Source organism: Garra rufa, chromosome 10 (assembly GCF_049309525.1).
Source record: "Garra rufa chromosome 10, GarRuf1.0, whole genome shotgun sequence".
Classification (NCBI taxonomy): Eukaryota; Metazoa; Chordata; class Actinopteri; order Cypriniformes; family Cyprinidae; genus Garra; species Garra rufa.
Window position 1 is genome coordinate 40,293,419 of NC_133370.1, and position 15,308 is coordinate 40,308,726.

General features: G+C 33.9%; 2 protein-coding genes across 2 annotated transcripts; both read left to right on the plus strand.

Moving 5' to 3' along the window:
* The first annotated feature begins 2,130 nt into the window (after positions 1-2,130).
* On the plus strand, positions 2,131-3,746 carry LOC141344573 (phospholipid scramblase 1). The gene is made up of 6 exons (XM_073849451.1): positions 2,131-2,187; positions 2,331-2,385; positions 2,468-2,673; positions 2,759-2,914; positions 3,444-3,599; positions 3,693-3,746. Exons 1-6 carry the CDS (start codon positions 2,131-2,133, stop codon positions 3,744-3,746), a joined length of 684 nt encoding a protein of 227 aa, XP_073705552.1.
* A 1,952-nt stretch (positions 3,747-5,698) lies between these two features.
* On the plus strand, positions 5,699-15,103 carry LOC141344574 (phospholipid scramblase 2-like). The gene is made up of 6 exons (XM_073849452.1): positions 5,699-5,765; positions 7,562-7,629; positions 7,768-7,822; positions 7,916-8,121; positions 8,197-8,358; positions 14,915-15,103. The coding sequence occupies exons 1-6, from the start codon at positions 5,699-5,701 to the stop codon at positions 15,101-15,103; spliced, it is 747 nt and encodes a 248-aa protein (XP_073705553.1).
* Positions 15,104-15,308: the final 205 nt, after the last annotated feature.

Sequence of the window (15,308 nt, forward strand, 5' to 3'; positions counted from 1 at the left end):
GGAATAAATGCAAGGGGTTTTATTAAATTAAGCAGCACTAACTCAATAACTAAAGAACATAAGGAACCAAAGAAAACACACCCTCTACACCTAACATCAAATAATGACTGACAAAAGAAACACTAAGGTTTATATACACATTGTGGGCTGACAAGATAACAAGACACACCTGAGAACAATTAGAACAAGAAAGTCTACAATCTCACTACAAAGATAAAACACTTCAACATAAATGCCCACCCTCTTGAAAAAACAAAACAAAAAAAACAAACAAAAAAAAACAGCATATGTTATGCCAACGAGGAAGCTCAGGATATGGGTCTAAGTTACATCAGTATTGCTCCTCCTTGGCTTTTCCCTATCTTCAGTTGATCTTTAGTTACATGAATAACATAATTAGGAAACAATTTTTTCAGAATGTTTAGCAGTACAGCACTATATTGATTAAACATATTAGGCATATTATGAGGCAGATCATCTGGCTAAACAGGCTCGAAACGTTTATAAATTGATGTCAAAGTGGCATTAAGTAAAACAGAAATAAAAGTATAAGTATGGCAAATGCCAGAGGCAATTAATTCAAGCTTTAAGTTCTTTGGGAATACTTTTTTTTTTCAGTTCTTGTTTCAGACTACCCTACCCTTATGTGTTTCACACTCCTTTTCAGTAGGTGGAGGGAATGCACATTTTAAGTTGTTCTGCCAACTGCAATTGAACTCCAAAAGAAGAAGCAATGTAACTTCCACTAGATGCCTTTGTCCACTCTGACACAGCATTATTTTTAGACACACTGCTGAAATGTTAAGGTCATTTGTCAAGTGACAAATAGAGGGCTGATGAGAAACACAAATCCAAAAATACCTGCAATTAGTTGTAAGAAATAATTGTTGATGGGCCATTGAATTATTAGAAAATAATGCACACCTGAGGTGGTGATGCATTATTTTCATAGAATTCAACTGACCGAAGTCAATTATTCAGCTTATACTATGGTTAAACATTAGATAGTAATTGCATGAATGAAAAATGAATGAAAATTAGCCCTTGAACATTTTCAAGTTTTCAAAACCAGAAGTAACTAAAGTTGAAAGTGGATCTTCCCCCTACTCAACCACAGACACCATTCTGGCAAAAAAAAAAAAAAAAAAAAAAAATGTATATCATGAGAAAAACACTGTATTTATCAGTGCCACTGCCTAACAGAACAATTTTATCTCACAGGTAAGTATATCTTTCAGTATACAATCATTTCAAATTATGCAATTTAAATTATGTTAAATTGTGTACTTTATGAATGTGCAGTTTTATATAGTGTTATATATAAGAGTTTCTTCCATTAGATTTACAATGATCTATAAATAAATAGTGAAAGATTACATTCTCTCTCTCTCTCTCTCTCTCTCTCTCTCTCTCTCTCTCTCTCTCTCTCTCTCTCTCTCTCTCTCTGTCAATTTATTATTTATTGTAACATTCTCTTCTCAGATAAAAATAAAATATGGAATTGTCAGGTGAGTTTGTTAAAGAGTGGGCTAACTATCCCTGTCTTGTCATATAAACTTGAGCACTTTTAAAAAGAGAACTTAATTCAAAAATGTACTTTTATAAATGCTTAAATGTGAGTGGAATGTAATGTTTTTAGACACAAGGGATAGTTCATCCAAAAATTTAAATTTGATGTTTATCTGCTTACCCCCAGGGCATCCAATATGAATAAATAAATGAAAATGTATTAATTATATATCAGGGCTCGACATTAACGCTTGTCCACTTGTCCAGGACAAGTGGATTTTGTGAAAGGGCAAGTGAAAGAGGTTGTTTTATTCTGAAGTAGTCAACACCACTACTATTGATGTCAGGTGGGGCAATTAGCCTGGTGTTTAATTTGGAAGTTGGAGTTTATAAGGGGCTGATCATATTCACAGATTAATTTTTAATAATGCTCCATATTTTTTTTTAGATAACAGTTTTTCTTTAATGATAAGGGTTATAATGTGTACATGTAGCTCCAAAAAAGTTATGATGAAAGTTGTGATCTGCAGAAATTAATGTTGAGCAGTATTAGCCATAATAGACTACAGATTTCAGCATGTAATTGTTTAACAAACCTGTTAAATCATTGAGCTCACTGCAATGATTCCTTCCTCAGACCCGCACCATTATCCTTCTCATCTGGAGACCTTGACCTGGGTCAGATAAGACTGGAGATGCTTCTTAATAATAATAATAACAATAATAATAATACCATTACCATTGTGTGTATGTTACTCTGGCTTAGACAAATGCATTTATTTGACAGATATTTGTACCTCTAATTTTCATGTTTATTTTAGACAGACCAATTGTTTGTCTACAAAGAAGAAACTACAGAAGAATGTCTTGAAGAAGGTTTGTTCATTTACACGTCATGAATGAAATACAACAAATCAAATGAACAACAGCCTTCTCTTCTACCTGTTATTTCTTAAAGCTTGCTCTGGAATAAAGCCTATCAACAGTTATTTTGTTAATGATGGCATGGGGAACAAGGTTTTCAGTATTCTTGAGGACAGCGAGAGTTGTGACAGGTGTTTCTGTGCTGGTGGACGTTCTTTCATAATGAATGTAACTGACGTCTCAAATCAAGAAGTCATCAGACTGGTGCATCCATCTGTTTGCTGCTGTGGCAACCATGAGGTATGAAAGTTATTCTCATCTTGTTTAACCATTAATTATGTACTGTGCTTGTGTGTTGTATTTATATGTTGTATTTATATTTTAGCTGGAGGTACAGTCTCCACCAGGCACTGCCATTGGATATGTTCGACAAACCTGGCACATTTGCCTACCCAAATTTACAGTTGTGAATGAACTAGATGAACTAGCATTTACAATTGAGAGTCCGTGTGTAGGTTATATCGGCTGCACAGACTTTGAGGTGAAGCACATATTCAAACACAAGTTTTTTTTTCCATTTTTCAATTAACTTTTACACTTTTATTACTTCTACTATTTGAACACTTGGGCCAAACACAAGACATACAAGTAGACAAGTGGCCAAGTATTGGTATACCTATTAAGCCATTTACCTCATTGCCTGACCCACATTAGCTGTAAGTGTTTTTAAGTTGTGCTATGTTTCTGTGGTAAATTTGATCCCCATAATGAAGGCAAAAAAACCTGACCCACAAACATGTTTTCTTTGGTATTAAAAAGTCAGAACTAACATGTCCTTTATGCTTATTTGAACAGTAGCAGAATGAAGCTTAGTTTCCAGTGCTGCTTTTTGAAAACATTTATCTTAGGTCACTAAAAGTACTAGCGCCAGTTTTAAAATTAAAATGTTATAGTGTAAATAGAATATTAAAGTGAAAAAAATTGGACTGTACTGTAGACTACTAGTAACCAACTTGCTTGAATGGTTAAATTATTAATGTGTGTTGTTATTATCTATACTCTGACCACAGCTGCTGTCTTTGAATGAAAGAGTGATAGACAGATCATTTGGCAAGATCTTCAAACCTTACTCATGCTTTGGATCAAGTGCAGATTTTGTGCTGAGGTTTCCAAGCAACCTGGATGTCAAAATGAAAGTTACTGTACTGGCGGCCTGCATACTTATCGTAAATATCAAAATACACACAAATATTATTATTAATATATACAACAGAGTTGTAATATAAGACTTTTGTTTATTTGTTTGTTTACATTTTCAGGACTGCATGTATTATGACACATCACAAAGGAAACCGATCTGGTGTTTAGTGTGAAGAGGTATATTCAGGTATTTTTATTTGCACAAAATGTACACTATTCAAGGCAGATTTTATGCTTGTGCGGATGTAACACACTCTTTTTTTGGATACAGTTTCTCAGAATGAAGAAAAGGAGAAGACAAATGTCTGCCGACTGCTTGACAAATTATTCTCCAATAAATACTGAAGAGGGAACAATAATGTATAACCAAATTGCTTAAAAAAAAAACACTTTCACAGTGCAAAAGTTTGTATAAATATTTCTGTTTCTGGGGCACATAAATCTCTTATATTTATTTATTTTTTGTCAAATTATTTTGTTTAATGATTAAAATATCATGAAAATAACAGTTGTTACAGTAACATTTATATATAGAATAATTAATAATTATAGAAAAATTATACATTCTTATTTAATAAGTTTCTTAGATTAAGTAGCGTCGAATTTCGACCACTGTTGATGATAATACAGTAAAAGAAAGTTCTTCATTTCAGTCAGAAATGCAACATATTGATACTTTGAATAGAAGTTTTCACTGTCATTTATTTTTGATTACAGGGCTTTCCATTATTAGGGCATTTAGTTCAGAAGTGTGCACATTTAGAAAAGTATTGATGTATTCATGTGTTTACTTCACATTTTTTTTAGATTAAATCATTTTCTTTTAATTATGCAGTCTGAGAACTCTCTTTATTTACTGTCTGCCTTAATGACTCGCAGAAAGACAATTCTCTGCAGATCCATCAGTCAATATTGTTTAATCATAATTCCTACCTTCTGGTGGCAAAGAACCGCTGTCAAAGAAAGGCCCTGTCCCAAATGGCATCAAAAGGCCCCACGGTCTTCCTCTGAGTGAAATTATGGAACGTTAAATGTATTTAAAGGAGAAGTTCACTTACAGAATAAAATGTACAGATAATTTACTGACCCTCTTGTCATCCAAGATTTCATGTTTTTCTTTCTTCAGTCATAAAGAAATTATGTTTTTTGAGAAAAAAATTTCAGGGATATTCTCCATATGGTGGACTTCTACGGTGCCTACGAGTTTGAACTTCCAAAATGGGGAAATTTCAGGATGAATGAGCTCCTTGTCTTTCCTGCCACTCCAACTCTACAACATGACTTCACCATCCAGTTAGGCTCATCAACAATTACCCCATCGACTTCAGCCAGAGATCTTGGTTTAATCTTTGATGACCATTTGACTTTTAAAGACCACATAGCTAAAACTGCTCGATCTTGCAGGTTTGCATTGCACAACATCAACTCCTTGTCCAGACCCTGGTCATTTCTAGGCTGGACTACTGCAATGCTCTTTTGGCTGGTCTTCCAGCATATACAATCAGACCTCTATAAATGATTCAGAATGCAGCAGCACAACTGGTCTTCAATGAGCCCAAAAAGGCCCATGTCACACCTCTCTTAATATCCCTGCACTGGCTACTGGTTGCGGTTCGCATCAAATTCAAGACACTGATGCTGGCATATAGGACAGCCACCGGCTCATCACCTGCCTACCTCCATTCACCACTACGAATCTACACTCCCTCCAGAGGTCTGAGATCCTCTAGTGAAAGATGCCTCATTGTACCACCACAGAGAGGCATGAAATAACTTTCCATAACATTTTCATTCACCGTTCCTGCCTGGTGGAATCTTCCCACCCCTATCCAGAATGCAGACTCCTTGACAGTTTTCAAGCGACTGCTGAAAACCCTTCTCTTTCGACACTATTTGACTCAAAAAAAAAAGAAAAAAAACTTTGTTCTCTCTTTCTTGATCTTCCCTTTCTAGCCTGTAATCATCTAACAATGCCTGATATATGGTATTTTGAGCATTTCCTATGTTGATCTGCCTCCTTAGGATGAATCGCTTGTTGTATTCCCCAATTGTAAGTCGCTTTGGATAAAAGCATCTGCTAAATGAATAAATGTAAATGTAAATTAATGGCTATTTTTAAGCCTAGATGTTCCAGTGCACGGAGATCTGTTGTGCCTGTCTGAGAGTAGAAGTGGAAACAGGGTTTGGTCTGGGTAAGGGAGGTCTGTTATGTTGTTAGCTGTCTGTTTCTTCATTCTGGGGATATACAAGTTCTGAAGGTTGGGCAGGCTCTTACCAGTTTTTTTCTGAGCTGTTCTAACAGTCTGTTGCAGTCTTCCTATGTCTGATTTGCTGGCAGGCCCAAACCAGACAGTTTTAGAAGAGTACAGAACAGACTCAATAACAGCTGAGTTAGTCAACTGTGTCAACTGCACTTGTGGCAGAACTTCAGAACTTTTTCAGCTGACAAAGAAAGCACATCCTCTGCTGGGCTTTTCCCCCCTTTTTTTTTGTGTGTGGGTGTGCCACTTCAGGTCCTGAGAGATGGTAGTGCCAAGGAGCCTGAACAGTTTTCATTGTGAAAACCACAAACTGCTGCCTTTTTTTGCGGGTCTAAAATTTTTGTTTGCGAGTAAAAAAGTTTTGCTTGCGAGTAAAACTGTATCTCAGTGGGTGGTCTCTGAAAAGCCTTATTCTACTGGTCACTCTTGATTGGAGTTCACTTATTACTGAGTTTAGGATGTTAAATTAGTTATCTTACCCAGTAAACAACCTGTTGTTCTTCACCATGGCTGATAGAACCTCGCTCCTCAGTCAGACTGGCGGTGGCAGTGTTGTGTAAACGTAGTGGGCGTGGTCAACTGGTCACTTCAATCGAGAGTGACCAATAGAAAAAAAGGCCTTTCATCCAGATAGATAGAGACTGCCCACTGAGATACAGCTTTACTCGCAAACAAAAATTTTACACTCAAAAAAAAAAAAAAAAAAGACAGAAAAGCAGAAAAGAGAGCAACATGTGGTTTCACGATGAGCGTTTGAACTGCACAAAACAAAATAAACATTGTAAAAAAAATTACAGGCACTGCAAATAATTTTGTTATCAATTTCTTTATTTTTGACACCAATTATAGTCTCAAGTCTTTTTGAGTATGATGCTACAAGCTTTGCTCATCATCATTTGGCAACTGTCATTTTTCTCCTCATGCCCCTGTCTTGTGTGTGTAAATGAGTGAGTGAGTGCGTCCTGGCATTAAGATTGTGTGGTGGTTTTGGCAGGAAGAGTATTTGACATAAAACGTGACAAATTGGCTGTGCGGACTATTCTGCTGCATTGACCCCTGTCAAGAAAGAGAGCAAGCCAAAGGATTGAGAACAGACGAATTGTATCTCACTGGTATGCATACTATCTCTCTCACAATATTACTCCATTTTAGATCATATTAAACAGTGCATTCTATGTATGAATGTGAATGAAAGTGTTAAGTTTTTTTTTTTCATTACAGTTACAATGATCTATGTATCTAAAAATGTTACACTTTATCTGTACAAAAAAAATCTAAAATATTAATTTATTAATTCATTCATTTATCTTTTTTCAAGAAACAAAAATCAAATATGGAATTGTCAGGTGAGTTTGTCTATCTATCCCCATTTTGTTTCTTTGACTATAACAGGCACTGTGTGGAGCCATGGTATGAGCGAGGCATGTGAACAATGAGTACACTTTTTTAAAAAACAGGGTGCATAATATAGAAATAATATACTTAAAAAGTATAAGTTCACATTCTTTACAATTAAGCACACTTCTTTTTCACAGGGGATTGCTTATGAAAATCAAATTCCAAGCAGTCTGTTTGAATCAAAACATGTTTCTGGCATTAAATTTAACATCATATTAAAGAATTTAAAACTGTGAACATGAAAGTTGTGATCTGCAGATTTTAGTGTGTAATAATTTAACAAAGCTGTTTAGTACATACACATAGTATGTCTGTTTATGCTTTACTAGAGATCACTGCAATGATTCCTTCGCCAGACCCGTACCACTGTCCTGTTCATCTGGAGACCTTGAACAGGGTCAGATAAAACTGGAGATGCTTCTTAAAAATAATAATAATGTTAATCATTGTGTGCATGTCACTCTGACCTAGATAAATGCATTTATTTTACAGCAATTTTCACTGCATTAAATATATAATTTTCATGTTTATTTAGATGGACCAATTGTTTGTCTACAAAAAAGAAACCACAAATGAATATATTGCAGAAGGTTTGTTCAGTAGCATTCCATGAATGAAATACAGCAAAATCAAATGTGCAACACCCTTATCTCCTTTAATCTCGTAACTTTCTTTTCTTAAAGTTTGCTGTGGGATAATGCCTGGCAGAAGATATTATGTGATGGATGGCATGGGGAACAAGGTTTTCAGTATTATTGAAGACAGCGAGTGTTGTGACAGGTATTGCTATGGTGCTGGACATTATTTCATAATGGATGTTACTGACCATTCCAATCAAAAGCTTATCAGACTGGTGCACCCATCTGCTTGCTGCTGTGCCAGCCATCAGGTATGAATGTTTTTCTAGTCTTGTTTAACTGTTAAATATGATATGTGTACTGTTTATGTTGTATTTATATTTTAGCTGGAGGTTCAGTCTCCACCAGGCAACGTCATTGGATATATTCATCAAAAATCGCGTTGTTGCCAGTCTAAATTTACTGTTGAGGATGAACGAGGTAAACCAGCATTTAAGATTGAGAGACCTTCTGGAGGTTGTATCTGCTGCAGGGATAACATTTTTGAGGTGAAGCATATAAACTTAGAAATTTTTTTTTTTTAATTGACCAACAATATTTTTTATACTTTAACCTTAAACACAACTTTTACATAATTAAAAAAAAAAATAAAAAAATCTCATTGCTTGACCCACGTTGACTGAGGATTCCCACAATGAAGGCAAAAAACCTGACCCACAGATGTGGGTTTCTTTTAAATGTCTTTAAATGTCAGAGCTAACATGGTTTTGTTGCTTAGCTAAACAGTAACAGAATGAAGCTTAAGTTGTAAATCTGCTGTATTTTAAAAATTGATTCTTAGATCACTAAAAGTAGGCCTTGACTTTATATTAAAATATTACACTGAGAATAGATTATAAAAGTAATAAAAAATGTGAACATACTGTAGATACTTTACTGTAGAGGACTAGCCAACAGTAACCAACTTTGCTTGAATGCTTAATGTGTGTAATTATTACCTGCCTTATATTGTGACCACAGCTGCTGTCTTTAAATGAGGAAGTGACAGAAAGTTCATTTGGCAAAATCATCAAACCTTTCTCATGCTGTGGATCCAATGCAGATTTTGTGTTGAAGTTTCCAAGCAATCTGGATGTCAAAATGAAAGCTACTCTACTGGGAGCCTGCATACTTATTGTAAATATTGTTAAAACAAACATTTTAAAAGAGTTGTAATGCAAAGCTTGTTTATAATTTATAATTATTGTTTATTTATTATTAATAAACATAATTCATTTTTAGGACTCCGTGAGTTTTCACGTGTCACATGGTGAGCCGCTTTGGTTTACTTGCATATCAGCGGCAATGGGCTATTATAAAATGTCCTAGGTAGGGCTGTGCCACATTCAACAATTTCAGTACACATTTTAGATTTAATGCTAAACTTACTCCTTTAAAGAAAGAAAAAAATCAATAATTGTAAATAATTTACTGCATATCCAAAGAAAAGGATTGCTAAGCAAACATTCCATTCTGTGCACAGTAGTTTGAAACATTTAATCTTTTTATATGATTCCTTAAATAACGTGTATTCAGTCAATTCAATTTATTCAAACCATGTGGTTATGCAGTATTGTGTTGAATAATCCATTTACTCTCAGTTTGTAATTATTTCTGTTCCATATTAGTGTCTTCCAAAAGAAGAAGAAGAAGAAGAAGAAGAAGAAGAAGAAGAAGAAGAAGAAGAAGAAGAACAACAACAACAACAACAACAACAACAACAACAACAACAACAACAACAACAACAAATTAACTGAATGACATATGAAATGTCAGGCAATTGATTTAATATTAGCTCTATGTATAATACTTTAGCTCAATAAATCTCAAGAAACAAAACAGAGATAGACAGACAAACTCACCTGACATTTCCATATTAGATTTGTCATGATCGGGGCTGTGGGTTTATCCTCAGGCACCTGAGGTCGCTGTTCTGGCACTGCACTCCCTTGATTGTTTCACCTGTCTTTGTCATTAGCACTGATCACCCACATCTGTTCACTATCAGGACTATAAGTATCCTCACTGCTCATTCCGCATTCATGTCTGCATTGTCTTTAGTTTGGTTTGTTTTATGTGTTCTTGATATTCTGGCTTTTTGATCGTGTTCTTGGTTTTGTTTATTTTTGGTTAAGTTGAGTATTGGTGCCGTGTTGGCCTTTTGTTTGTTTAGTTTTGTTATTATCATTAAAATAATCTTTACCTGCATTTGGACCCAGACCTCATCTTATTACCGTGACAATTAGATCATTGAAGGTCGGCAGCAAAGGCATCAGTTAATAAAATGGGATTAAATACATAAAGGATATTTGTATAATTTAACATATTTAATTATTGCAGGTTTGCGTCATATTCTGAATTGAATTTCCTTTTTTAAAATTAATTTTGAGGAATACTGTATCTGTTTTTTTAGTGAGATGAAGTAATGCATGTTCACATTTATTCTAGAACTAAAGTAACATCTTACTCACAATTTTTCTCAGCATAGGGACAGGAGAGCTTTTAATCAATAAATGGGAGAAAAAGTAACTGCCGTTACTTATTTGAAAAAGTAAAAAAAGATATTTTCTTGTCAATTAAAAAGTAATGCGTTACTTTGCTAGTTACGTAGAAAAAGTAAAATTATTACGTAACTTGCCTTACTTGTAATGTACCCCCAATAGTAATAACTTCTTTTGTCTTTGAAATATAGTTGAAGTGTGCAGTTGAATGTACTGACGATTTATAGCAACTTTTATTTTTAATTACACATTTTTGATGTTGCAATTTTAAATATATTAACTTGAAATTATGACAAAAGAATTTTAAAACACTGATATAAATCATTTAACATAAAGTGTACAAAAGAGTGTTAAGAAATGAGTACAATGAGTACACTTATTAATATAAAAAAATCTGCAAGTATGTTTTTAAAATACTTTTAAGATTAAAAGTACACTATGAATTCACATTCAGTACAATTAAGCACACTTCGTTTTCAAAATTGAAGCAGTCTGTTTGAATCAAAACATGTTTCTGGCATTAAAATATACATCATATTATATAACTTAAAATTGTAAACATAAAAGTTGTGATCTGCAGATTTCAGTGTGTAATAATTTAACAAAGCTGTTTGATTCACATAGTATGTCTGTTTATGCTTTACTAGAGATCACTGCAACGATTTCTTCCTCAGACCCGTATCATTGTCCTGTTCATCTGGAGACCTTGAACAGGGTCAGATACAACTGTAGATGCTTCTTAAAAATAATAATAATGTTAATCATTGTGTGCATGTTACTCTGACTTAGACAAATGTATTCATTTTACAGCAATTTTCATGTTTATTTAGATGGATCAATTGTTTGTCTACAAAAAAGAAACTACCAAAGAATATCTTGCAGAAGGTTTGTTCAGTAGCATTCCATGAATGAAATACAGCAAAATCAAATAAACAACACCCTTATCTCCTTTAATCTCATAACTTTTTTTTTTCTTAAAGTTGCTGTGGGATAATGCCTGTCAGAAGATTTTATTTGATAGATTGGGAACAAGGTTTTCAGTATTATTGACGACAGCGAGTGTTGTGACAGGCATTGCTTTATTGGTAGACATTCTGGCAAAAATGAATGTTACTGACCATTCAAATCAAAAGCTCATCAGACTGGTGCACCCATCTGCTTGCTGCTGTGCTAACCATGAGGTATGATTTTCTCATCTTGTTTAACTGTTAAATATGATATGTGTACTGTATGTTGTATTTATATTTTAGCTGGAGGTTCAGTCTCCACTGGGCAATATCATTGGATATGTTCAACAAAACTGGCATCTAAATTTACTGTTAAGAATGAACGAGGTGAACCAGCATTTAAGATTGAGAGACCATTTGTACTGTAGGTTGTATCCGCTGCACGGATCATAAATTTGAGGTGAAGCACATACACTCAGGCACAAGTTTCAATGATCCATTGACTTTTAGTCTATTGTTTTTAATTGACCAACAATATTTTCAATCCTCTAAGCTTAAACATAACTTTTACATAAACCTTTTTGGTTCATTAGTTAAACATTAGTTAATGTATTAACTAACATGAACTAACCATGAGCAATACATTTGTTACTGTATTTACTAATCTTTATTAACATTAGTTAACGGAAATACAGTTGTTCATTGTTTGTTCATGTTAGTTCACACTGCATTAACTAATGTTAACAAAATTTTAATAATGTATTAGTAAATGTTGAAATTAACATTAACAAAGATTAATAAATGCTGTATAAGTCCAGTTCATTATTAGCTCATGTTAACTAATGTGGTTAACTAATGTTAACTAATGAACCTTATTGTAAAGTGTTACCACCTTTTTATATTATAATTAAATTGCTATTTAGTATGTCTAATTAAAAGTTATTTGCCTGACCCACATTAGCTATAGGTGATTTCAGGTTGTGCTATATTTCGGAGGAAATTTGATTCCCGCAATGAAGGCAAAAAACCTGACCAACAAATGTGTTTCTTTGGTTTTAAATGTCAGAGCTAACACGGTCTTGTTGCTTATTTAAACAGTAGCAGTAGTTGTAAATCCAGGGCATGTTTTAAATGTTTATTGGATCACTAAAAGCAGGCTTTGTTTTTATATTAAAATATAGTAAAAGATTATACTGTATATTATACTGTAGATGAAGACTAGTAACCAAGTTTGCTTGGATGTTTTATGTGTTAATGTGTGTTGTTATTACTTGTCTTATATTGTGACCACAGCTGCTGTCTGTGAATGAGGAAGTGACAGAAAAATCACTTGGCAAAATCATCAAACCTATCCTGTGGATCAAATGCAGATTTTGTGTTGAGGTTTCCAAGCAACATGGATGTCAAAATGAAAGCTACTCTACTGGGGGCCTGCATACTTATTGTAAATATTGTAAAAAAAAAAAAAAAAAAAAAAAAAAAACTTTTAAAACTTTTTTTTCAGACTTGCAATGTAAGACTTGTTTATAATTTATAATTATAACTTGTTTATCATTAATAATTATAATTCATTTTCAGGACGTGTGAATTATCACACGTCACATGGTGAACCGCTTTTGGTTACCTGCATATCACTGGCACTTGGTTATTGGAAAATGTCCTAGGTAGGGCTGTGCCACATTCAACAATTTCAGTAAACATCCTAGTACAATTTAATGCTAAACAGTTAAAGTTAAAAAGTCAATACTCAATACTTGAAATTCATTCATTATGTATCCAAAAAAAAAAAAAAAAAGGGAAAATAAGGTGATCATTGCATTTAAAATCCAATTAAATTTTTTTATTCTGTTCACATTTGTTTAAAACATTTTTTCTTCATATATGTGACCCTGGACTACAAAACCAGTCTTAAGTAGCATGTGTATATTTGTAGCAATAACCAAAAATACATTGTATGGGTCAAAATTATTGATTTTTATTTTATGCTAAAAATCATTAGGATATTAAGTAAAGGTCATGTTCCAAGAAGATATTTTGTAAATTTCCTACAGTAAATATATCAAAACTTAATTTTTGATTAGTAATATGCATTGCTAAGAACTTCATTTGGACAACTTTAAAGGTGATTTTCTCGATATTTAGATTTTTTTGCACTTTCAGATTCCAGATTTTTAAATAGTTGACCAAACTATTAAATCTTGACCAAATATTGTCCTATCCTAACAAACCATACATCAATGGAGAGCCTATCTATTTCAGCTTTCATATGATGTATAAATCTTAATTTAAAAAAAAAATGACCCTGGTTTTGTGGTCTAGGGTCACATATGATTCCTTACTTATTAACATGTGTATTCAAGGAATAATAATAATAATAATAATAATGATAATAATAATAATAATAATAAACCATGTGGTTGTGCAGTATTATGATGAATAATCCTTTTACTCTCAGTTTGTAATAACTTCTGTTCTGTTCCATATTTCTATTTAGTGTATTTCACAAGAAGAAGAAGAATAAGAAGAAGAAGAAGAAGAAGAAGAAGAAGAAAACAACAATAACAACATCAAAACACAAATCCAATCATTGTCTATGTATATTACATGTAATCTGGATTATGCAATCAGAATCTGAAAATTAAGTACTTGTAATTAGATTACATAACATAGTAAAATATTCGGAATCAGACTACATGCACTTTTTTATTGATTTCATGATTCATATGGTTCACACACAGTAAAAGATTATTAAATTATAATTTATTGTTTTTCTCCAATTCTTCTTTTTCATCTTTTAAACTTTTATATACATTCATAAAGTCTTCGAGTTTTGTGGACATTCAAGACCAAGGTGGCTATAATACAGAAAACTGCACTCAGCATTTGACCACTTGATTTACAAAAATCATTTCAGTTTTATAAAGTGTTTTCTCAGCATTTCAACATTTGCATTTACTATGTCTTAGGAAGGCTTTTGTCTTTCAAACACATTAAAATACACAAATTGATGTTGTTATTTACATGTAATGCAGGGATTCCCAAAGATTTCAGTCATCTGAATCTCTTTAACCTTAAATATTTAGTTAAGTATTACATTTGCATATTGTTCATGGTTCTTTGATGTTGGTTAATAGTCACATGACATGACATGCTATAGTATACTATATATATATATATATATATATATAGTATACTATATACACAGTACACAGACCACAAGGTAAATACCTGGGTGAGCTACGTATGTCAGTTACACACAGCTGAGGGTAATGAAACAATCATCAGTGCAAAAGGTGATGAGAATTGAAGTCCAGAACAAACTAAAATGATCCAGGAAGAGTGCTTTCTGGTAGCTGTCATATAGGCACACTAGCTAATGGCTGTGGCAGAGCAGGAGGCCAGGGCAGAGATTGTCTTACATGTTGAAGATTAGCAGATAGGCCATCGATTCATAAATGATAAAAAAAGTTGGTTATTCAGTGTAGTAAAGCCTCTCCTCCATTGACATCCATAAAAAAAAAAGAAAAAAAAAAAAAAAGGCCTCTGGTCTCCTTTCCCATGTACTGCCAGGCCGGAAGCGTTAGCATCAGTTACGCATTTTCAAATAATGGTTGTAGGCTTGCCTTCTAGTGGCTTTGGCCAGGGTGGGACCAACAGAGCAGGAGGCCAGGGCAGAGCTGAAGACCATCACAGCAGAGCAGATGGAGACAAAGGTCCCCACAGTGGAGCTGATGGAGCTGAAGACCACTACAGCAGAACTGACGAGGGAGATGACCACCCTGACGGATCAGGCAGGACTGCAATGAAGCACAGAGAAGTTAAAAACAGCCTTTACAGCCATAACAGGACAAACAAATAGTTCAGCAACGGTCTCCTTGGCAGTGACAGGACAGGGTAAAAATTTAGAGATGGCCTCCATGATCTCAGGCAGACAAGGGATTGAGGGATGACTAGACAGACAGGGAGTTCACAAATGGCCTCCTTGGCCGTGTCATGACGGGCAGGTTGTTA

Excerpts from the sequence above, each read along its gene's own strand:
- LOC141344574 (XM_073849452.1), top strand. The coding sequence starts at position 5,699 with ATGTTCCAGTGCACGGAGATCTGTTGTGCCTGTCTGAGAGTAGAAGTG. Across the intron at positions 7,823-7,915 it reads AAATGAATATATTGCAGAAG|TTTGCTGTGGGATAATGCCT; the intron begins GTTTGTTCAGTA and ends CTTTTCTTAAAG. Across the intron at positions 8,359-14,914 it reads GCAGGGATAACATTTTTGAG|GCTTGCCTTCTAGTGGCTTT; the intron begins GTGAAGCATATA and ends TAATGGTTGTAG.
- LOC141344573 (XM_073849451.1), top strand. The coding sequence starts at position 2,131 with ATGATTCCTTCCTCAGACCCGCACCATTATCCTTCTCATCTGGAGACC. Across the intron at positions 2,188-2,330 it reads ATCTGGAGACCTTGACCTGG|ACAGACCAATTGTTTGTCTA; the intron begins GTCAGATAAGAC and ends TGTTTATTTTAG. Across the intron at positions 2,915-3,443 it reads TCGGCTGCACAGACTTTGAG|CTGCTGTCTTTGAATGAAAG; the intron begins GTGAAGCACATA and ends CTCTGACCACAG.